Source organism: Salvelinus fontinalis, chromosome 18 (genome assembly GCF_029448725.1).
Source record: "Salvelinus fontinalis isolate EN_2023a chromosome 18, ASM2944872v1, whole genome shotgun sequence".
NCBI lineage: Eukaryota > Metazoa > Chordata > Actinopteri > Salmoniformes > Salmonidae > Salvelinus > Salvelinus fontinalis.
The window spans coordinates 14271940-14296938 of NC_074682.1; the positions used below are offsets into that span (position 1 = coordinate 14271940).

At 41.4% G+C, this 24999-nt stretch overlaps 1 protein-coding gene across 1 annotated transcript in view; it reads right to left on the minus strand.

Moving 5' to 3' along the window:
- The window catches only part of LOC129815019 (microphthalmia-associated transcription factor-like), a 32752-nt gene extending 9198 nt beyond the window's left edge, over positions 1-23554 (minus strand). Inside the window, exon 1 of the mRNA XM_055868276.1 lies at positions 23361-23554. Within this exon, the coding sequence (XP_055724251.1) occupies positions 23361-23554 (194 nt within the window). The remainder of the gene's footprint in view (positions 1-23360) is intronic.
- Positions 23555-24999: the final 1445 nt, after the last annotated feature.

Below are 24999 nucleotides of genomic sequence, written 5' to 3' on the forward strand. Positions count from 1 at the left end.
CAATGTGGCATGTTTAATTTATTTTCCTGCTATGAATTTGGCTCTAGCATTTGAACCGTTTTTTTGAACCGTTTATATTCAGTGCCATATCCCTGTCATATATTCAGAGCCATATCCCATATCCCAGTCCAATCCCTGTACTTTTTTCAGAATATCAGTCTGTCCCTGATGTTTTTCCTGAAGAGAAGTGGCTATGAAGCTAAGACTCTCTGGAACATGGACGTGCCTTCTATTTCCGTCTATGGTGATCACAGGTGGTGTTAGAAGGGAGTGTCACAACAACAAAAATGGCCCACATAAGAATATAGTTGAAAAGCCCTGTCATGGCCCTTCTAAGGATAGCCGTTCCACTCCTTATTAAATCATGCTCTTGACACTAACTGGGTTCGAACCAGGTCTCCTGCATGTCAAGAACTGTGTTAGTAGAGCTGGGATGATAGACCAAAAATGATCAACACCACCATACCGATCACTTAATATGAATATATGTCGCCTTAGAAAGGTTCATGAAATCAATAATAAGGTTCATGAAATCAATAACTTGCTAACATCAGACAACATTCATAAATTAGCCATTTCTGAAACTCATTTAGATAATTCATTTGATAATACAGCAGCAGCAATACAATAATATCCCATATCCCAGAGACAGGATTGCTTATGGGGGAGGTGTTGCTGTATATATTCAGTGCCATATCCCTGTCATATATTCAGAGCCATATCCCATATCCCAGTCCAATCCCTGTACTTTTTTCAGAATATCAGTCTGTCCCTGATGTTTTTCCTGGAGAGAAGTGGCTTCTTTGCTGCCCTTCTTGACAGCCTTCTTAACAACAATTGAACCGCTCTCCTTGAAGTTCTTGATGATTCGATAAATGGTGGATTTAGGTGCAATCTTACTGGCAGCAATATCCTTGCCTGTGAAGCCTTTTTTGTGCAAAGCAATGATGACGGAACATGTTACCTTGCAGGTAACCATGGTTGATAGAGGATGAACAATGATTCCAAGCACCACCCTCTTTTTGAAGCTTCCAGTCTGTTATTCGAACTCAATCATCATGACAGAGTGATCTCCAGCCTTGTCCTCATCAACACTCACACCTGTGTTAACGAGAGAATCACTGACATGATGTCATTTGGTCCTTTTGTGGCAGGGCTTAAATGCAGTGGAAATGTTTTTTTGGGATTCAGTTAATTTTCATGGCAAAGAGGGACTTTTAATTGCAATTAATCTGATCACTCTTCATAACATTCTGGAGTATATGCAAATTGACATCATACAAACTGAGGCAGCAGACTTTGTGAAAATTTTAATTTGTTTCATTCTCAAAACTTTTGGCCATGACTGTAGAGTATATACAGCATTCTAGTCAAGTCCATCCGATTCAACTATTGCTGTACATATACTATTCTATGTACAGTTGAAGTCTGAAGTTTACATACACCTTAGCCAAATACATTTAAGCTCGGTTGTTCATATTTCCTGACATTTAATCCTAGTAAAGATTCCCTGTCTTAGGTCGGTTAGGATCACCACTTTATTTTAAGAATGTGAAATGTCAGAATAATAGTTCAGAGAATGATTTATTTCAGATTTTTCTTCTTTCATCACATTCCCAGTGGGTCAGAAGTTTACATACACACAATTACTATTTGGTAGCATTGCCTTTAAATTGTATAACTTGGTTCAAACGTTTTGGGAAGCCTTCCGCAAGCTTCCCACAATAAATTGGGTGAATTTTGGCCCATTCCTCCTGACAGAGCTTGTGTAACTGAGTCAGGTTTGTAGGCCTCCTTGCTCGCACACGCTTTTTCAGTTCTGCCCACAAATTAACTATAGGATTGAGGTCAGAGCTTTGTGATGGCCACTCCAATACCTTGACTTTATTGTCCTTAAGCCATTTTGCCACAACTTTGGAAGTATGCTTGGGGTCATTGTCCAGTTGGAAGACCCATTTGCGACCAAGCTTTAACTTCCTGACTGATGTCTTGGGATGTTGCTTCAATATATCCACATAATTTTCCTTTCCTCATGATGCCATTTATTTTGTGAAGTGCACCAGTCCTTCCTGCAGCAAAGCACTCCCACAACATGATGCATCCACCCCTGTGCTTCACGGTTGGGATGGTGTTCTTCGGCTTGCAAGCCTCCCCTTTTTCTTCCAAACATAATGATGGTCATTATGGCCAATCAGTTGTATTTTTGTTTCATCAGACCAGAGGACATTTCTCCAAAAAGTACAATCTTTGTGGGTACCTGCTCGTGGAACATCTCATTCCAAAATCATGGGCATTAATACGGAGTTGGTCCCCCGTTTGCTGCCTCCACTGTTCTGGGAAGGCTTTCCACAAGATGTTGGAACATTGCTGCGGGGACTTGCTTCCATTCAGCCACAAGGGCGTTAGTGAGGTCAGGCACTGATGTTGGGCGATTAAGCCTGGCTCACAGTCGGCGTTCCAATTCATCCCAAAGGTGTTTGACGGGGTTGAGGTCAGGGCTCTGTGCAGGCCAGTCAAGTTCTTCCACACCTATCTCGACAAACCATTTCTGTTTGTGCATGGGGGCATTGTCAAAAAGTTGGAAGCATAAAATTGTCTGGAATGTCATTGCATGCTGCAGAGTTAAGATTTCCCTTCACTGGAAGTAAGGGGCTTAGCCCGGACCATGAAAAACTGCCCCAGACCATTATTCCTCCTCCACCAAACTTTACAGTTGGCACTATGCATTGGGACAGGTAGCGTTCTCCTGGCATCCGCCAAACCCAGATTTGTACATCGGACTTCCAGATGGTGAAGCGTAATTCATCACTCCAGAGAACGTGTTTCCACTGCTCCACCGCTTCAGCAGTCGGCGGTCCTGTTCTGTGAGCTCGTGTGGCCTACCACTTCACGGCGGAGCCGTTGTTTTTGTTTCCACTTTACAATAACAGCACTTACAGTTGACTGGGGCAGCTCTAGTAGGACAGAAATTTGATAAACTGACTTGTTGGAAAGGTTGGGCATCCTGTGATGGTGCCACGTTGAAAGTCACTGAGCTCTTTAGTATGGGCCATTCTACTGCCAGTGTTTGTCTATGGAGATTGCATGGCTTTGTACTTGATTTTATACACCTGTCAGCAATGGGTTTGGCTGAAATAGCCGAATCCACTCATTTGAAGGGGTGTCACATACTTTTGTCCATGTAGTGTATCTATCTAATAGAACTCAGAGGGTTTTCTTTAATGGAAGCTTATCTAATGTCAAACATGTAAAGTGTGGTGTACCACAGGGCAGCTCTTTAGGCCCTCTACTCTTTTCTGTTTTTACCAATGACCTGCCACTGGCATTAAACAAAGCATGTGTGTCCATGTATGCAGATGATTCAACCATAAACACATGAGCAACCACAGCTAATGAAGTCACTGAAACCCTTAACAAAGAGTTACAGTCTGTTTTGGAATGTAATAAACTGGTGCTGAACATCTCTAAAACTAAGAGCATTGTGTTTGGTAGAAATCAATCCCTAAGTTCTAGACCTCAGCTGAATCTGGTAATGAATGGTGTGGCTGTTGAACAAGTTGAGTAGACTAAATTACTTGTGTTACTTTAGATTGTAAACTGCCATGGTCAAAATATATAAATTCAATAGTTGCAAAGATAGGGAGAGATATGTCCGTATTAAATAGATGCTATGCTTTTTTGATACCACACTCCACAAAGCAAGTCCAGCACACTCTAGTTTTATCTTATCTTTATTATTGTCCAGTCATATGGTCAAGTTCTGCAAAAAAATACCTAGTTATGCTGCAGCTGGCCCAGAACAGAGCCGCACGTCTTGCTCTTCATTGTAATCAGAGGGCTAATATTAATACTATGCATGCCAGTCTCTCTTGAGGAAATACTGACTGCGTCACTTCTTGTTTTTATAAGAAATATTAATGTGTTGGAAATTCCAAATTGTTTGTATAGTCAACTTGCACACAGCACTGACACACACACTTACCCCACCAGACATGCCACTAGGGGTCTTTTCACAGTCCCCAGGTCCAGAACAAATTCAAGGAAACATACAGTATTATACAGAGCCACGAGTGCATGGAACTCCCTTCCATCTTATGTAGCGCAAATGAACACCAAACCTGGTTTCAAAAAACAAATAAAGCAACACCTCACAGCACAACTCCTCTCCCCCATGTGACCTACTTGTTGTGCGTATGTACTGACATTTCTGTGCAACTGATAGATGCCTAAAATGACATACCCAAATCTCAATGCCTGTAGCTCAGGACCTGAAGCAAGGATATACATATTCTTGATACCATTTGAAAGGAAACACTTTGAAGTTTGTGGAAATGTGAAATTCATGGAGCTCCACAAACTTCAAAATATAACACATTAGATCTGGGAAAAGATAATACCAAACATGCATTCTTTTCTCATCCTCTTTGAAATGCAAGAGAAAGGCCACAATGTATTATTCCAGTTTAGGCGCAATTTAGATTTTGGCCACTAGATCGCAGCAATGCACGTGCAACATTTTAGACTGATCCAATGAACCACTGCATTTATGTTCAAAATGTTGTATAAAGTCTGCCCAAATGTGCCTAATTGGTTAATTGATACATTTTCAAGTTCATAACTGTGCACTCTCCTCAAACAATAGCATGGTATTCTTTCACTGTAACAGCTACTGTAAACTGGACAGTGCAGTTAGATTAACAAGAATGTAAGCTTTCTGCCCATATCAGATATGTCTATGTCCTGGGAAATGTTCTTGTTACTTACAACCTCATGCTAATCACATTAGCGTACGTTAGCTCAACCGTCCCGTGGGGGTTAAACGTATGTAAATTATGAAGTATTTTGTCTGTAATGTCTTTTTATTTATGTGTCAGACCCCAGAAAGATTAGCTGTCGCCATTGGCGTCGGCTAATTGGGGATCCTAATAAATCAAATGAAACTTATCGCAGGCATTTTGCTGATAACGTTCATTGCAATAAGTAGCCTGTACTAGAGAAATGTCAAGTTTGAAATTGAATAAGTTTGCTAATATGTCTGATTGTTAATGGGACGGGACAATTGATGGCTTCAACCATCAAACTAGTAGTAGTAGTTTAAAGGATAGCTAAAAAAAATGTGGTGCACATTAATGTTCTAAACATATTGTCTAATTTATTGTTATCGCATCAATTCAGGCAATTTATCGCAATACGGATTTTTGTCCATATCATCCTGCCAGCCCACTTAGCTAAAGCCTATAGGGATACGTTTTTATTTATTGTATTTTTTATTTAACCTTTATTTAACTAGGCAAGTCAGTTAAGAACAACTTCTTTTTTACAATGACGGTCTACCAAAAAGCAAAAGGCCTGCAGGGATGGGGGCCTGGGATTAAAAATAAAACATATATAAATATAGGACTAAACAATGATTACGACAAGAGAGACAACACAACACTACGTAAAGAGAGACCTAAGACAACAACACAGCAACACTTGACAACACTGCGTGGTAGCAACACAACATGACAACAACATGGTAGCAACACAACATGGTAGCAGCACAAAACATGGTACAAACATTGTTGGGCACAGGCAACAGCACAGAGGACAAGCAGGTAAAGACAACAATACATCACGCAAAGCAGCCACAACTGTCAGTAAGTGTGTCCGTGATTGAGTTTTTGAATGAAGAGATTGAGATAAAACTGTCCAGTTTGAGTGTTTGTTGCAGCTCGTTCCAGTCGCTAGCTGCAGCAAACTGAAAAGAGGAGCAACTCAGGGATGTGTATCCTTTGGGGACCTTTAACAGAATGTGACTGACAGAACAGGTGTTGTATTTGGAGGATGAGGGCTGCAGTAGATATCTCAGATAGGGATGAGTGAGGCCTAAGAGGGTTTATTAAATAAGCATCAACTAATGGGTCTTGCGACAGTATACAAAGATGACCAGCTTACAGAGGAGTATAGAGTGCAGTGATATGTCCTATAATGAGCATTGGTGGCAAATCTGATGGCCGAATGGTGAAGAACGTAAGTTCATGAAGTTAATGTAAAGGACGACACGTTGCTTGCTTAACGAGTACCGTTTGCCAATGATTCAGTTCATACCAAGACTCAAACTCAGGACCTCTGCCTCGCAAACACACGTGACCGCCCTCCTGAAGTGTTCCAACCCAACTTGCTATTGAAAAAGCCCTTCTTCAATTGCTCAAGGAGTGACACTTCAGGCTGATGCGTGAATTTCACAGATCTCCATCTGCTACACTAATACAATTCTTCAAGATCCAGCAAGGTTACTCATCAAAAGAGCGTAGTTTGTGCTGAGAACCTTGTCTGAGGCCTGAAGACGTATTAGTTTGACGTGTTACTTTGTGTTAGCTTCAAGTCTCCGGGCAAGGATAGTGATTATAATGCTAAAATGTGTAAGACTGTGTTAGCCTGTTGAGCTAAAGCCAAGGCATTGGTCCTGTGACTTGGAAGGGGTTCTTCAAGGACGAGGTCAAAGGGGGCTGAAGTGTAACACAGGTGGTTTCGTGACCATGCTTGTGCGATGAGTAACTTGTCTTTGACCTGAAAAGTTGCATGTTCTGGCACACAGGAGACCTGGGTTAGTGTTTAGCAGAAGGAACTGTGCACCCCATTTAATGAGAGTGCAACCGAGGTGGTTTGGTGATCAATGCATGTGATGAGTAACCTTGCCTGAGACCTGAAGACGTGTTAGTCTTTTTTGTGACACTCCCTTCTAACGCGGCCTGTGATCATCATAGCGGGGAACAGAAGGAGAATCCATATTCCAGAGTGTCTTAGCTTTCAGGGTCATAATAGTTTATAGACAAAACAGTTAAGATGCTATAGCCAAATTCATATCTATGTTAAAGGTATGGTCTGTCACTTGTGATCAGAAGAATGGTCATGTTATACTGTTGTTGGAAAAACAGACAATCAAAGTACACTATATTGACAAATTATTGGATTCGGCTATTTCAGCCACACCTGTTGCAATCGCCATAGCCAAACATTGGCAGTAGAATGGCCTTACTGAAGAGCTCAGTAACCTTCAACGTGGTACCGTCATAAGATGCCAGTTTTTCAACAAGTCAGTTAGTCAAATTTCTGCCCTGCTAGAGCTGCCCTGATCAGCTGTAAGTGCTGTTATTGAGAAGTGGAACCGTATTGGAGCAACAACGGCTCAGCCGTGAAGTGGTAGGCCACACAAGCTCACAGAACAGGACCGCCGATTGCTGAAGCACGTAGCACGTAAAAATTGTCTGACCTCAGTTGCAACACTCGCTACCGAGTTCCAAACTGCCTCTGGAAGCACTGTCAGTAAAATAACTGTTCGTCAGAAGCTTCATGAAATGGGTTCCCATGACCGAGCAGCCGCACACAAGCCTAAGATCACCATGCACAATGCTAAGCATTGTCTGGAGTGGTGTAAAGCTTATCACCATTGGACTCTGGAGCAGTGGAAACATGTTCTCTGGAGTAATGGATCACACTTTACCATCTGGTAGTCCGACGGATAAATCTGAGTTTGGCAGACACCAGGAAAATGCTACCTGCTCGAATGCATAGTGCCAACTGTAAAGTTTGGTGGAGGAGGAATAATTGACCTTGACTGGTCTGCACAGAGCCTTGACCTCAACCCCATCGAACACCTTTGGGATGAATTGAAACTCCGACTGCGAGCCAGGCCTAATCGCCCAACGTCAGTGCATGACCTCACTACTGCTCTTGTCTTGTTGCTAAATGTAACCAAGTCCCTGCAACAATGTTCCAACATCTAGTGGAAAGCCTTCTCAGAATAGTGGAAGCTGTTATAGCAGAGAAGTGGGACCAACTCCATATTAACGCCCATGATTTTGGAATGAGATGTTCGACAACCAGGTACTAAGCTCATAAGGCACGCACGTATAAGTTACATAATTCAAAAATCAATGCGTATATATCTTCAACAGAAAAAAATCTTAGATATTGTGCCTTTAGAACATTTCACAGATGAGACGTATACTCTTATTGACCCCTTCTTCCCTTTGACTGTGATATCTTAAATGCAGGGTTAAGATAACCCAGCAAGCACAATTGGTTCCTTGGAAGTTGTGTGAACATATGCTTTTGGTTTATCATTGATTGCGAGAAAGAAGCCATAGTACTGACAGGTAAAACTGAACGTTTTTTAAAATGCTCTGAAAATAGAAGGGAACATTTTGCCTGTTCTGGGAACGCTATTTGTAGGTTGCAGGAAGGTCTGAGAATGTTTTACTCTTGTTCCTTGAATGTTTTCCTTGGTTTTATCAAAGCTCTGAGAACAGAATGATGGTTATTTGGAGGTTTTTGATTAACTTCCTTAAAACTTTCACTGAATGTTTCAATAAGACTTGAATAACACCGCTACAGTGTAGCTTATTCTGGAAATAGTCTGGATAGCCATTTCATTAGGTGTTCAGGAGTCTTATGGCCTGGGGGTAGAAGCTGTTTAGAAGCCTCTTGGACCTAGACTTGGCGCTCCGGTACTGCTGGCCGTGTGGTAGCATAGAGAACAGTCTATGACTAGGGTGGCTGGAGTCTTTGACAATTTTTAGGGCCTTCCTCTGACACTACCTGGTATAGAGGTCCTGGATGGCAGGAAGCTTGGCCACAGTGATGTACTGGGCCATTCGCACTACCCTCTGTAGTGCCTTGCGGTCGGAGGCCAAGCAGTTTCCATACTAGGCAGTGATGCAACCAGTCAGGATGCTCTCGATGGTGCAGCTGTAGAAACATTTGAGGATCTGAGGACCCATTCCAAAACCCATGCCAAGTCTTCTGAGGGTGAATAGGTTTTGTCGTGCCCTCTTCACGACAGTCTTGGTGTGCTTGGACCATGTTAGTTTGTTGGTGATGTGGACACCAAGGAAGTTGAAGCTCTCAACCTACTCCACTGCAGGCACGTCGATGGGAATGGGGGCATGCTCGGTCCTCTTTTTCCTGTTGTCCACAATCATCTCCCTTGTCTTGATCACATTGAAGGAGAGGTCGTTGTCCTGGCACCACACGGTCTGGTCTCTGACCTCCTCCCTATAGGCTGTCTCGTTGTTGTCAATGATCAGGCCTGCCACTGTTGTGTCATCGAGAACTTAATGATGATGTTGGAGTTGTGCCTGGCCATGCAGTCATGAGTGAACAGGGAGTACAGGAGGGGACTGAGCATGCACCCCTGAGGGGACCCTGTGTTGAGGATCAGCGTGGTGGATGTGTTGTTACCTACACTTACCACCAGGGGGCAGCCCGTCAGGAAGTCCAGGATCCAGTTGCAGAGGTAGGTGTTTAGTCCCAGGGTTCTTAGCTTATGGATTAGCTTTGAGGGCACTATGGTGTTGAACGCTGAGCTGTAGTCAATTAATAGCATTCTCACATAGGTATTACTTTTGTCCAGGTGGGAAAGGGCAGTGTGGAGTGCCATAGAGATTGCATCATCTGTGGATCTGTTGGGGCGGTATGCAAATTGGAGTGGGTCTAGGGTTTCTGGAATGATGGTGTTTATGTGAGCCATGATCAGCCTTTCGAAGCACTTCATGGCTACAGACGTGAGTGATACAGGTCGGTAGTCGTTTAGGCAGATTACCTTAGTGTTCTTGGGCACAGGTACTATGGTGGTCAGCTTAAAACATGCTGGTATTACAGACTCGGACAGGGAGAGGTTGAAAATGTCAGTGAAGACACTTGCCAGTTGGTCAGGGCATGCTCACTGTTCATGTCCTAGTAATCTGTCTGGCCCTGCGGCCTTTTGAATGTTGACCTGTTTAAAGGTCTTACTCACATCGGCTGCGGAGAGCGTGATCACACAGTCTTCCAGAACAGCTGGTGCTCTCATGCATGTTTCAGTGTTATTTGCCTCAAAGCGAGCAAAGAAGTGTTTTACCTCATCTGGTAGGCTCGTGTCATTGGGCAGCTCTCAGCTGTGCTTCCCTTTGTAGTCTGTAATGGTTTGCAAGCCCTGTCACATCTGACGAGCGTCAGAGCTGGTGTAGTACGATTCGATCTTAGTCCTGTATTGATGCTTTGCCTGTTTGGTGGTTCGTCAGAGGGCATAGCGGGATTTCTTATAAGCTTCTGGGTTAGAGTCCCACTCCTTGAAAGCGGCAGCTCTAGCTTTTAACTCAGTGCGGATGTTGCCTGTAATCCATGGCTTCTGGTTGGGATATGGACGTATGGTCACTGTGGGGACGACGTCATCGATGCACTTACTGATGAAGCCAATAACTGATGTGGTGTACTCCTCAATGCCATCGGAGGAATCCCGGAACATATTCCAGTCTGTGCTAGCAAAACAGTCCTGTAGCTTAGCATCTGCGTAATTTTACCACTTTTCTATTGATCTAGTCACTGGTGCTTCCTGCTTTCATTTTTGCTTGTAAGCAAGAATAAGGAGGATAGAATTATGGTCAGATTTGCCAAATGGAGGGCGAGGGAGAGCTTTGTATGCGTCTCTGTGTGTGGAGTAAAGGTGGTCCAGAGTTTTTTCCCTTTGGTTGCACATTTAACATGCTGATACATTTGTTAAAACAGATTTAAGTTTTCAAACAGACTATTTCAAAGGAAAAAAGCACACATTAAGATCAGGTGTGACCAATTAGTGGGCGCGTCCAACACACCTGAATACACTTAACAAGATAGAGGATAGAGAGAGTTTTATTGTTTCTGAGAATGGAATGTATATGTTTTTAAATAACATTCTTAAAACATATTCTGAACATTACTAAAGTATTCTTGTGGTTTTTATGGAGATTTCTTCACGTTTAGGAACAATTTGAGAACATGATTTTAAATAGAACCATGAGGAAACCTGTAAGAAACGTTATGCTGAAGTACTGAAATTCCCACAGAAGAACATTGTTTCTTAAAACCTTTTGTCAATAGGGGGGCACTATTTTCACTTTGTAAAAAATCGTGCCCAAATTAAACTGCCTCGTACTCTATTCTAGCTTGTACAATATGCATATTATTATCACTATTGGATAGAAAACACTCTCAAGTTTCTAAAACCGTTTGAATTATATCTGTGAGTAAAACAGAACTCATTTTGCAGCAAACTTCCTGACAGGAAGTGAAAAATCTGAAATCGAGGCTCTGTTCCAGGGCCTTCCTGTAACGGCAGTCTAGCTCTTCCTCCTCCTCGGACGAGGAGAGGCGAGAAGGATCGGAGGACCAATGTGCAGAGTGGTAAGTTTCCATGATCTAATATGCATGAAAACTATACACAATACAAAATAACAAAAAGAACTAACCGTAACAGTCCCATGTGGCACAAACACTGACACAGAAAACAACCACCCACAATTCCCCAACACAAAACAAGCCACCTATATATGATTCTCAATCAGGGACAACGATTGACAGCTGCCTCTGATTGAGAACCATATTAGGCTGAACACAGAAACAGACAAACTAGACACACAACATAGAATGCCCACCCAGCTCACGTCCTGACCAACACTAAAACAAGCACAACACATAAGAACTCTGGTCAGAACGTTACACTTCCTATTAATTTGCCTGAAATCTATGGATATACATGCACTTCATACGCCTTCCACTAGATGTCAACAGGCAGTGAGAGGTGGAACGGGGTGTCTAGCTTGATCTGAGGCCGAACAAGAGCTTTTGGAATGATGATGGAAATTTCATTGTCTTCGAAGGCGCGAGAAGGAACCCCAGATTGCCTTCTGAAAAGCTTTCGGTATACACGTTAGATATCTCCGTCTCTGATTTAATTTGATATATGTGATGAAAACATCATAAAGTAGTTTTTTTCAACCGAGTTGTTTCAGTTTATTGAACGTTTATTGCGAGTTTTGGAGTTTTCTTTTCTTTGCGTCAGGTGAAGTTGGGCACGTTTGCGCCACATGGCTAGCTATGGTTGCTAATTCGACAGGAGAAGAGGACATTCTAAAATCAAACAACGATTATTCTGGAAAAAGGACTCCTTGTACAAGATTCTGATGGAAGCTCAGCAAAAGTAGGAACCATTTATGATGTTATTTCGTATTTCTGTGGAAAATGTTTAGTCCTATTTTCCGCCCGTATTGTGGGCGCTGTCTCGCTATAACGTAAGCTGTATGTCGTACTAAAGTTATTTTTAAAAATCTAACACAGCGGTTGCATTAAGAACTAGTGTATCTTTCATTTGCTGTGCAACATGTACATTTTTTAGTAAAGTTTATGATGAGTTATTTGATTAGATTAGGTTACTGTCCAAAATATCTCCGGAGAATTTTGTGCATTTTGACTACGTATTCACATTGTAAAACCACGATTTGTACCGCTAAATATGCACATTTTCAAACAAAACATATATGTATTGTGTAACATGATGTTATAGGACTGTCATCTGATGAAGTTTGTCAAGGTTAGTGAATCATTTTATATCTTTTGCTGTTTTTTTGCGATCGTTACCTTTGCGGTGAATGAATGCGGTTGTGTGTTTGGCTATTGTGGTAAGCTAATATAATGCTATATTGTGTTTCGCTGTAAAACACTTAAAAAATCTGAAATATTGGCTGGATTCACAAGATGTTTATCTTTCATTTGCTGTACACCATGTATTTTTCATAAATGTTTTATGATGAGTATTTAGGTATTTCACGTTGCTCTCTGTAATTATTCCGGCTGCTTTGGTGATATTTTTTATGGTAGCTGCAATGTAAAACTATGATTTATACCTCAAATATGCACATTTTCGAACAAAACATAGATTTATTGTATAACATGTTATAAGACTGTCATCTGATGAAGTTGTTTCTTGGTTAGTGACTAATTATATCTCTATTTGGTTGGTTTTGTGATAGCTACCTATGCGGTAAAAAAATTGTGAAAATATGCGGTTGAGTCTTTTGCTATTGTGGTTAGCTAATAGAAATACATATTGTGTTTCCGCTGTAAAACATTATAAAAATCGGAAATGATGGCTGGATTCACAAGATGTGTATCTTTCATTTGGTGTCTTGGACTTGTGATTTCATGATATTTATATGCTAGTATTTACTTGTGGCGCTATGCTAGGCTATGCTAGTCAGCTTTTTTACTGATGAGGTTGCTCCCGGATCTGGGATGGTGATGAAGTAGAGGTTTCTTAACGTTCTTTGAACTATTTGACAACATTCCCATGTGTCAAACCAGTTGGAGAACGTTCCTAGAACATTATCAAAATTTAAATGAAATGTAACCAAGTTTGAACTTTTAGAAAACGTTCTGTTAAAGTAATGAAATACCAAGAAAATAATGTTTTTGTCAAGTTCTTAAATGTGCAAGGAATATTCCAAAGCCAACCCACTGGGCACACACTGGTTGAATCAACGTTGCTTCTACGTCATTTCAAAGAAATTACGTGGAACCAATGTGGAATGCATGTTGAATTGACGTCTGTGCCCGTTGGGAAGCAACTATTCTGCACCATTCCCAGAATGTTGTGGGAAGGTTGTATGCAAAATAACAATAGGACAATCCCGCGCTCACCAAGCTCTAAAGAACATATGCTTCTCAGAATATGCCAGCTGGTAAGTGTCATGAAGGTATGATGTGTTCAACAGAGTGGGAGAGAGAGTGGAAGCTGTTGAGAATAAACTAACACTGAATGCATATCAGTGAAACACAGCTCTTCCTTGAAAACAAGAGAGACTTTGTGTGTTTAAGTGAGCGATATGCTCTGGATTTCATCGTAGCCCCAAGGCAGTGGGTTTTGCTTTCTAGCCTCCCAGCCCATAGATACAAGCCTCTGACATTTCAGGCATAGGAGCCGCTGTGATGCCATAGGCTGCTCGGCTAAGAAGAGGGGCCACAGACAAAGAGGCATCTTCTACTTGTGCTGTGTGGTACTGGGCCTATGGCAAGAGACGTTAACAAGAATGTAACCCTTCTCTACCCAGAATGTGAAACATTGTCCAATATAAGAAATTAAGAAAATGCACTTGCCTAAATGATGAACAATGGAGTTTATGTGTACAGCTGCATAAACCAACAGAGCTGGTTTGTCATAGCCTGGCATGAGACTATGAGATCTCTCAGCTAAACTTGTTACGACAGTGGAAGTCCATTAAACAAGAGAGGTCTGATACTGTACATCCTGCTGTGAGGTCAAGAGATGCAGAATGCATCAATGTGTTAAATCATAAGTCCAGCAATGTATAGCACAACACCAAAAATATAAACCACAACAAATGAATGCAATAGGCAATTCATTAATTACTATTTGTTGTAGTTTTTATTTTTGGTTTTGTCCTATTCATTGCTGGACTTGATATGACACATTGACGCATTCTGCACCTTTTGACCCCACAGCAGGATGTACAGTATCAGACCTCCCTTGTTTAATGGACTTCCTCTGTCATAACAAGTTAAGCTGAGAGATCTCATAGTCCTATTCCAGGCTATAATAAACCAGCTCTGTGGGTTTATGCAGCTCATTGCCAAAATCCTGAAGTATCCCTTTAACTTAGCTTTCATATTATTAGTTATTATTAGTTTATTATCAGTTCACATTGCATTGGGATCCTTAGCTGTATACCCTTGTGTGTAAAGCCCCTAAAATCGAGGTAGGAAGAGAGTCCTCAGAAATCCAGAGTGATGTTGGTATACTTACTGAACTGTGTTGAAACAAAGACCTTTTTCAAATTGCTGGGTTTTGACAAAGCATTAAACCTCAGCATTAAACCTCCTCTCCAAAATAAGGAGCACAATGATGGAGCATTATGCAGCTCTGCACTAGGCCCCAAGCTGAGCATTTCCAGAGAACAACCCTACTACCAACTATCAGAGAGAGGGAAAGGACAACAAGTCTACTCTCCATGTGGAGATAAATCTGATGGTATGTAAAAGTCAACTGTCTCAGCTTATTGCAGAATGGCCAACTTCATTTGATATCAAATATTTGATATCAATTTATGAATTTGGATGATTTATGAGGCTATTTATTTATGAGACTGAGTCCCCTCCCAGTTCAGCCCTCTCCTACTCCTACTGTGCCCACCCAGGTGAAGCTTTGCTGAGCTCCATGGGTACAAAAAACCTTATTGATGTCAAGCTGTGATAATCATCTAAGAAACCCTTATCCTAATTCTGCACTACCCACCACTTACCACCACAGCACTACCATAGCTTCTACTGGTCACAGCCGCACAGAAAATAGGACTCTCAAGTGATAAGCCCTAATAAAACCTTTGTTGTTCTCATGCTATAAAAAGGTTTAGATACTAATCAAATGTGTACATTTTTGACGCACAGGAACATTGTGATCTTTCCGCAGTCTGGATAACTGCAGCACAGCAATCCAAAATCTTACATTATGAAGAAGATCCCTTGCAACACAGATAATGTCTATAAGAACAATCCTTCTCGTCTTTTTCATTTGCTTGCTGTTTCGTCTGTTTATTTTAGGCTGTTCGGGTTTCATGCAATTTTCCTAATTTAACTATTGACTTGCAGTACTGACACATGCCTTTGTCTATGCCAGAAATTAAAATGTTCCCTTTTGCCCACTACTGCAACCCAACCTCCAAAGCAAAATGAGTAGACGTTATTTCTGAATGGGTTTTCATTATTTGAAGAGCTGGGTGGACTCCATGTGTTTTTAAAACTAAGTTAAAACCAAACGACAACTGAAGTATTTTCTTGAGTACCCAACACCAGACAAGTTTGAACTCAAAATCACATTAACCACTGAGACTCAACAAGCTAATAGACTGTACAGGCCTACAGTACCAAGGTTAAGCTAGACTTTACTGTATGTCTGTACACAAATGGCTATACATACAGTGACTTCGGAAAGTATTCAGACCCCTTGACTTTTTCCACATTTTGTTACATTACAGCCTCATTCTAAAATTGGTTAAAAAATAAATAAAACCTCAGCAATCTACACACATTACCCCATAATGACTAAACGAAGACAGTTTTTTATACATTTTTTTGCAAATGTATAAACGATTTAAAACAGAAATACCTTATTTACATAAGCATTCAGACCATTTGCTATGAGACTCAAAATTGAGCTCAGGTGCATCATGTTTCCATTTATCATCCTTGAGATGTTTCTACAACTTGATTGGAGTCCATCTGTGGTAAATTAAATTGATTGGAGATGATTTTGAAAGGAACACACCTGTCTATATAACATCCCACAGTTGACAGTGCATGCCAGAGCAAAAACCAAGCCATGAGGTTGAAGAGATTGTCTGTAGAGTTTCGAAACAGGATTGTGTGGAGGCACATATCTGGGGAAAGGGGACCAAAACATTTCTGCAGCATTGAAGTCTCCAAGAACACAGTGGCCTCCATCATTCTTAAATGGAAGAAGTTTGGAACCACCAAGACTCTTCCTAGAGATGGCAGCCCAGACAAACTGAGCAATCGGGGGAGAAGGGCCTTGGTCAGGGAGGTGAACAAGAACCTGATGGTCACTCTGACCGAGCTCTAGAGTTCCTCTGTGGAGATGGGAGAACCTTCCAGAAGGACAACCTCCTCTGCAGCACTACACCAATTAGGCCTTTGTGGTAGAGTGGCCAGACGAAAGCCACTCCTCAGTAAGAGGCACAAGACAGCCAGCTTGGAGTTTGCCAAAAGGCACCTAAAGATTCTCAGACCATGAGAAACATTATTCTCTGGTCTGATGAAACTTAGATTGAACTCTTTGGCCTGAATTACAAGCGTCACGTCTGGAGGAAACCTGGCACCATTCCTACGGTGAAGCATGGTGGTGACAGCATCATGCTGTGGGGATGTTTTTCAGCGACAGGGACTGGGAGACGAGTCTGGATCAAGGCAAAGATGAACGGAGCAAAGTACAGAGAGATCCTTGATGAAAACATGCTCCAGAGCTCTCAGGACCTCAGACTGGGGGCGACGGTTCACCTTCCAACAGGACAATGACCCTAACCACAAAGCCAAGACAACGCAGGTGTGGTTTTGGGACAAGTCTCTGAATGTTCATGAGTGGCCCAGCCAGAGCCCAGACTTAACATGATCGAATATCTCTGTAGAGACCTGAAAATAGCTGTGCAGCAACGCTCCCCATCCAACATGACAGAGCTTGAGAGGATCTGCAGAGAATGGGAGAAATTCTCCAAATACAGGTGTGCTAAGCTTGTAGCGTCATACCCAAGAATACTTAAGATTGTAATTGCTGCCAAAGGTGCTTCAACAAAGTACTGAGTAACGGGTCTGAATACTTATGTAAATGTAATATTTCAGTTTTTTATTTGTAATAAACTAGCAAACATTTCTAAAAACCTGTTTATGCTTTGTCATTATTGGGGATTGTGTGTAGATTGATGAGGGGGGAAAAAAACAATTTAATCCATTTTAGAATGAGGCTGTAACCTAACAAAATATCAAAAAGGGCAAGGGGTCTGAATACTTTCAGAAGGCACTGTATATGGAAGGTTGTATTTATAGTGGCTACATATGAAAGGCTGTTTTTAAGACTTTTAAGACTTTAGAGGGGTAATCTGCAGTTCAAACAACAACAAAGCAACCACCTGACATTGGTTTAGGTTAACAGCTGAGTGATGAGGCTTGAGAAATGTAATCACTCTCAAATTCATAGACACAGCTATGGATACAAGTACTGACCATAACTGAGATCAAAAGTATAGTTTTAACCATGTTTAGAAGCTATACACTGTTTGTTTACAATTGTATTGTTCACAGACAATTTTGTATTTATTTTTATTTCACCTTTATTTAACCAGGTAGGCCAGTTGAGAACAAGTTCTCATTTACAACTGCGACCTGGCCAAGATAAAGCAAAGCAGTGAGACAAAAACAACAACACAGAGTTACACATGGGATAGACAAACATACAGTCAATAACACAATAGAAAGATCTATATACAGTTGATGTCGGAAGTTTACATACACCTTAGCCAAGTACATTTCAACTCAGTTTTTCACATTTCCTGACATTTAATCCGAGTAAAAATGCCCGGTCTTAGGTCAGTTAGGATCACCACTTTATTTTAAGAAAGATAAATGTCAGAATAATAATAGAGAGAATTATTTCTTTCAGCTTTTATTTCTTTCATCGCATTCCAAGTGGGTCAGAAGTTTACATACACTCAATTAGTATTTGGTAGCATTGCCTTTAAATTGTTTAACTTGGGTCAAATGTTTTGGGTAGCCTTCCACAAGCTTCCTGCATTAAGTTAGGTGAATTTTGGCCCATTCCTCCTGACAGAGCTGGTGTAAATGAGTCAGGTTTGTCGGCCTCCTTGCTCGCAAACAGTTTTTCAGTTCTGCCCAAACATTTCTATAGGATTGAGGTCAGGGCTTTGTGATGGCCACTCCAATACCTTGACTTTGTTGTCCTTAAGCCATTTTGCCACAACTTTGGAAATATGCTTGGGGTCATTGTCCATTTGGAAGACCCATTTGTGACCAAGCTTTAACTTCCTGGCTGATGTCTTGAGATGTTGCTTCAATATATCCACATACTTTTCCTTCCCTCATGATACCATCTATTTTGTGAAGTGCACCAGTCCCTCCTGCAGCAAAGCACCCCCTCAAAATGATGCTGCCACCCCCGTGTTTCACGGTTGGGATGGTGTTCTCCGGCTAGCAAGCCTCCCCCTTTTTCCTCCAAACGTAACAATGATTATTATGGCCAAACAGTTGTATTTTTGTTTCATCAGACCAAAGGACATTTCTCCAAAAAGTACGATCTTTGTCCCCATGGCTTCTTCCTTGCTGAGGTTATGTCGATATAGGAGGCGTTTTACTGTGGACATAGATACTTTTGTACCTGTTTCCTTGTACCCGTTTCCATTTTCACAAGGTCCTTTACTGTTGTTCTGGGATTGGTTTTCACTTTTCGCACCAAAGTACGTTAATCTCTAGTAGGCAGAACGTGTCTCCTTCATGAGCGGTATGACGGCTGCGTGGTCCCATGGTGTTATACTTGCGTACTATTATTTGTATAGATGAACGTGGTACCTTCATGCTTTTGGAAATTGCTCCCAAGGATGAACCAGTCTTGTGGAGGTCTACAATTTGCTCTTATTCTCCATGGACTTTACAGTGTCCAAAGACTTTTTGGAATTAGTTCTACAGGATGCAAATTTCTGTTTGAAAAAGCTAGCCTTTGCTTTCCTAACTGACTGTGTGTATTGGTTCCTGACTTCCCTGAAAAGTTGCATATCGCGGGGGCTATTCGATGCTAATGCAGTGCTCCACAGGATGTTTTTGTGCTGGTCAAGGGCAGTCAGGTCAGGAGTGAACCAGGGGCTAAATCTGTTCTCAGTTCAATATTATTTGAATGGGGCATGCTTATTTAAGATGGTGAGGGAAGCACTTTTAAAGTACAACCAGGCATCCTCTACTGACGGGATGAGGTCAATAACCTTCCAGGATACCCGGGCCAGGTCGATTAGAAAGGCCCACTCGCTGAAGTATTTTAGGGAGCGTTTGACAGTGATGAGGGGTGGTCATTTTACCGCGGACCCATTACGGACGCAGGCAATGAGGCAGTGATCACTGAGATCCTGGTTGAAGACAGCAGCGGTGTATTTGGAGGGCAAGTTGGTCAGGATGATATCTATGAGGGTGCCCATGTTTACGGATTTAGGGTTGTACCTGGTAGGTTCCTGGAGTAAAACACTGGAGTGAAACAAGCTTATATGTTGTGTTCTGATGGGGTATGACAGTTGAGCAAAGCTCATGAGGGATTCATAAGTTATATTCTTCAAGAATCAATGGCTATATATTTCAAAAGTCCAAACATTTATGTAGGATATGGAGATTGTCCCTTTAATATTCACATGTAATCCAATAAGAAGGACCGTGGTCTTCTTAGGGAGGGGATTTATGAATTTCACCAGGTTTTCATGACATAAAAAAATGTTTAAGGGTCACTCATGTAGTAATTATGAAATGGCGTGTTTGGTATGTACTATCCCAAATGTCAAGCATCAACTGCGATGCTATAGTTTCTTTGTGATGATTTTGAGCTCATTGGATATGATCCTGTGATCATTATTTCAATGCAGTATTTATTTTCTTAAACAAGCTCAAGAATGAAAGTATTGGGCCTAATTAAGAGCATTCTTTGCTGACTTAGTGTTCTGTGTGTGGTAAAACGCTGTGCATGCCATTGTCTTGATCCCTGAACTGGTTCCTTACTAGTTTCTCGCAGGGTCAGAGGTAACTTGACTAATTAAGGGTCCCCTCAGTCTTTAGATAAACTCATCTGTGTTGAATGTTTTCACTTTCATGGCCCAGCGGCTCTGCCTGGTACCTTTAAGCTAATTTTGCCTGCCTGCATGTATAATTTTGCCTGCCTGCATGTATAATTTTGGAGGGACCCTGTTAATCTAGGCACAGACAGGTCACATTCAAACTGCCACAATGTGTTTACTAGGGACGTTAGATTCTGGTTGGTCGTTTTTTCAATGAAAGAAACCCCTACACATCTAAGAACCTCTTTAATGTCAAGCATTTCTCTAAAGCTTTCCTGGAAACAGCTTGATGCTTCTACAAAGAATTGGATTCACAGCTGTTTAAACATTATTGAATGTAAAATGCATAATATTCTCAAAAATATTATAACCATCTTAAAAACCAAAGAAACTTGAAAAATATATATTTATCAAAACAAAACATGAACTAATAAGTTGTGCAAGGCTATAGGAGACCACAACCACCATGTGACTAAACTAGAAACAAGAAGTCCGATAAGTCTGCAGAAAGGAGATACAAGGCTATCAAATATGAACAAACTCTGGTCACAACAGACTACTCTGGCTATCACAAAGTAAGTAGAACTCAAAAACTTGAAATGTAAAACTTGTAATGTATCTGATGTTTCAAAAGGCTTCTGAAGTTTGTAATTTCCACTTTAAAATGTCAAACTTGATTTTCCCTTGTAAAAAATGTATCAACCCCTACAAAAATGTCCATTCATTATAATCCACACAATAATTCCCATTTCCTGTTGCTGCAGAATTAATTTCCAGCTCTAGCAAACAGACTCAAATTAAGATCCTGCACCTGTCGGAGCAGATAATGTGATCGCATAGATCTCTGATTGATATATAATAACATCTCTATCAGAACAGGTATAATATTGCTAGATTCTTTACTTAAATATCTTATCAGCCTCAACAGCGGCACATGCATTTTTATGGTTATTAATCTCTGGTGGAGCATTTAGTAGTAGGGGAAACCCTGCCAAACAATCAGTCAGTGTAAACAGTAACAAACATATATAACTAATTAAGCATAACCAGTACATAAGGAAAACCCGAGTGCATCAGCTGATATTGCACCAATTGGATTCACACTCTAATTACATGCGGTCTATTTCAAATGACCCGTTCTCCACAAGCTTCGTCGATGCCATATGTCACGTGCTCACATGCGCTGGCAGGTATGGGTATATTGGGCTGCAACCCAACATGGCGATCGGAGTATGGACGAGTGGGTTTGTCGAAAGGAGTGAGTGAATGGAAAGCGAATCAGCTAATTGGGCAGGTTTGTTGACACTCAAGAAGGCTATGTAGCCCTTCTCTGCGCTGGTGTCTCTTGCTGCCGTACTGCTGCTCGCAATGCTTGCTGTTCTGATATCTCACCACCACTTATATGGGTTCTGTGTTCCTTCCTTCGGGCGATTTCAAATAGTTTATATTCTCACTGCCTGTAGTTATATTACCTTAATATGTCTCTTCGCTCTGGCAGTGAGCTACCCTGAAGGAGCAGAGCCCTAACGCCAAGACATGCATTGTTATATTTTCTAATAAATGGTTAAACGTACACTTGGTGTTTTCTTTCTGATCTGAGATTAATGGCAGACAATTGCATACTAAATCCCTAATAGCCAACGTTTTAGGATTCGACACATTTAAAACACAAGAGAGTTGCTGCTTGGCCCCTTTCTTTTAACAAGCACAACTAACATTCCCCATGCAGTAGGTTCCTTTGAGCAAGATATTTGATATAATAACCATCCTATCGAAGTTTGGAGTCACGCGATGAAATGTGTACTGGTTCTCCCACTACGACTCCGGAAAGCGTCCAGTTTATAATTTCGCATTTACATGCTAGTCGGAAATTGGAAACTATTACATTTCCGATTTTCTAATTCATTGAACACGGCACGTGTATAACTACAACCAGTTGTTAGTCGGACATGTCAGAGTTTCCTAGTTCTGACTAGTACTTGAACGCGACAATATGCTACAGATATATTGTGATGAACTTCAAAGGGTGGTGAATTTGCAAGGTGATGAGCTTGATACTCCATTCCAATAAATATCGAGGGTCTTATTCTGGTGACATTATGATCGATGCTTGGCTGCCATTTGACAAATGCAAATAATATCGCTCTTATCCATAATCATTAAATAACGTAGGTAGCCTGACTACACTGTATCGGCGAGCTGTTGGCAAGAACGCACTTGTCAAAACCATTGTAGGCACATTTGCTATATAACGCAACAGTTTTTGTGTCAAAGCCATCAATAGAGTTGAAAATGGCATGGAAACCCATTTAACTTGTATTTTTCATTCGGTAAATTGGCATTTTTCATTCGGTAAATTGGCATTAAACCGCAAAATGTATTTGTATGTGCACTAAGTCATCACGCACAGTCTTTTATCCGCAAAAAGTCAGTTTGATGGGAAAACATCTCTTGTGGGGGAAATGCACTTATTGTTTTATGCAGATTTTAGAATATTCCCATAAAAAAATCGCTAATTGGTGGAAACCGAGCTAGAGAGAGTAAAATAAAACAACGAATACGTGCAATTTAGAAAATATAAAATCTTACTTGTTCTTGATTCCTAAAAGTTGCCTTGGGAAAACATTGTAACATCCTTTGTCTCATTGCAGAAACATAATAATACTACCATCAGTTTTTAGGGTCCACTAGGACATACCAGAAATCAAAGCAATGAAAATAGTCAATGTAGTGGAGCAAATAGGATTAAACGTGTTGAATGCCAAATGTCTGGAAACAAAGGAAATTTGTCAGGAGATAATCCAGATATGGATTTAACACAATTCAGTCTTAAAAAGCTGCAGTTTTCAGTTTTAAGGTGACACAGTCACTGTTATTTATGTAATGAAACTCCATAATCATGTTAAATTAACAATCTTAACAAAATGCTATAAACTGTCATCTGTTTGTAATCACGTTTAATCAAGAATCTAAATGAAATTCTGAACAAACACGGCACTGAAAGACAATTCCACTGCAGCACTAACAATAGCAACCCATGTACCTAGGAACCAGTGAAAGACAAAAGTTACAGATGCCATGCCCATGCCCCTACCTCTTGGCAGCTCCTCTAGTACCGCCACCCAGAGCGGTGAAAAGACCATACCTGCCTGAGATTGTGGTAGTCTTAGCTTGAGGACTTCCATGGACACATGGGTCACAGCGGACAGGTTGGGGGACGGCGTGACATTGATGGTGGGGGTCTGGGGGGTGCTGAAGTGTAGAAAGTGGTGTGAGGGGTGCCTGGTGCTCCTCTCTCCCTGTTCCCCCTGTTCCTGCTCCTGGAGCTGTTCCCACATCTGCTGCTGGCGGAGAAGGACGTGTGACATCACCACGGGGGGCACACTGAGTCTCCAGGGTGGCTTGGGGAACCCATGTAGGGCCAGGGGATCTCTGCAGACCACGGCCCACCCAGAGCAAGGCAGAGCTGGGGAGAGAGACACAGTCAGGACACACACACACACACACACACACACACACACACACACACACACACACACACACACACACACACACACACACACACACACACACGCAGTGAGAGGCTGATTGCATTATTCTGAGCCATCCAGGTTTAACGAGCAGGATGAGGCATCATATTAGAATACAATTCAACGAGGGAGAGGGAGGTAAACTGAGGCATTATGAGTATGTGGGGAAAGGAGATATTTTGTTCGGAGCATGAGGAGAACAATATGTGAAAAAGGCACATACATTATTATGTAGGTAGCAAGGAACTAGCAAATAAGGGGAAGCTGCAGGTACAGGTGTATTGTCGCAGCAAAATAATCCTGTAGCAACGGGATTTGAACAATTAGTCCATAATGGTTAGGCTATCAGCTGTCCAAAATCAGGCTACATAAAAAATTGAATATTGTTAATATAACTATGTGTTAGAAAATTATTGACAACAAAATAGTGATCAAATTAAGACCCTACACCTGTAGTTGGTGGGGGAGTGTGAGAGATGCTGGAAGATTATTACATTGAATCTAAACATGGACTATTCTCCCCTGATGCCTGATCAGAGTGGAATTCTGGGAAAGCTGTGACCAAGACTGGGCCACTCAGCTCTTAGAAGTGGCCTGTGGCCTTATAACCTCAGAGACGTGGCAACAGCAGACTGGCTACAATATTGACCTTCCTTCTTGGAACAAGACTCCACATCTAGTGTAATCATGCTTTGCAGTCTTAATCATGTGCAATAATACAAATGAGCAATAAGTCATTCCTCTCCATCTATCACTATTATTCCATCCACTTTCTTCTCCCTTTATGAAATGTACAATGTGTTTCTCAAGACGGACTCTACCGATCCAGGACCTAAATGGATGTGGCAGTGCATGTACTGTCAGGACGAGGCATTCCCTGGGTAAGTGATCCTTTTGATAAAACCACCGCAAAGTATCTCAGCCTGTGCAGCTGTGTAATAATCACACTAATTAGCCAGTCATGTCAAATTCAGCCACGGTCTGCAACTATCACTTAGCATCACCATGCCCATACGACAGCACAGTGGAGGCTTCATAATCTTATAACCCCAACCTAAAATGTCTAGACAATCCCACTATTCATGCAGACTGAAACCGCCCAAAACAACGAGCAAGAGTCCTCTGGCTCTCGTCCACGTACACACAGTTACAGGAACTACACAAATGTTAAGCTACAGGCATTTATAAACATGAGGTTTGTGGAGTTTGTGGCCATTGGGATAGCGCCCTTTTTTTCAGTTTTTGCCTAAAATTACATACCAAATCTAACTGCCTGTAGCTCA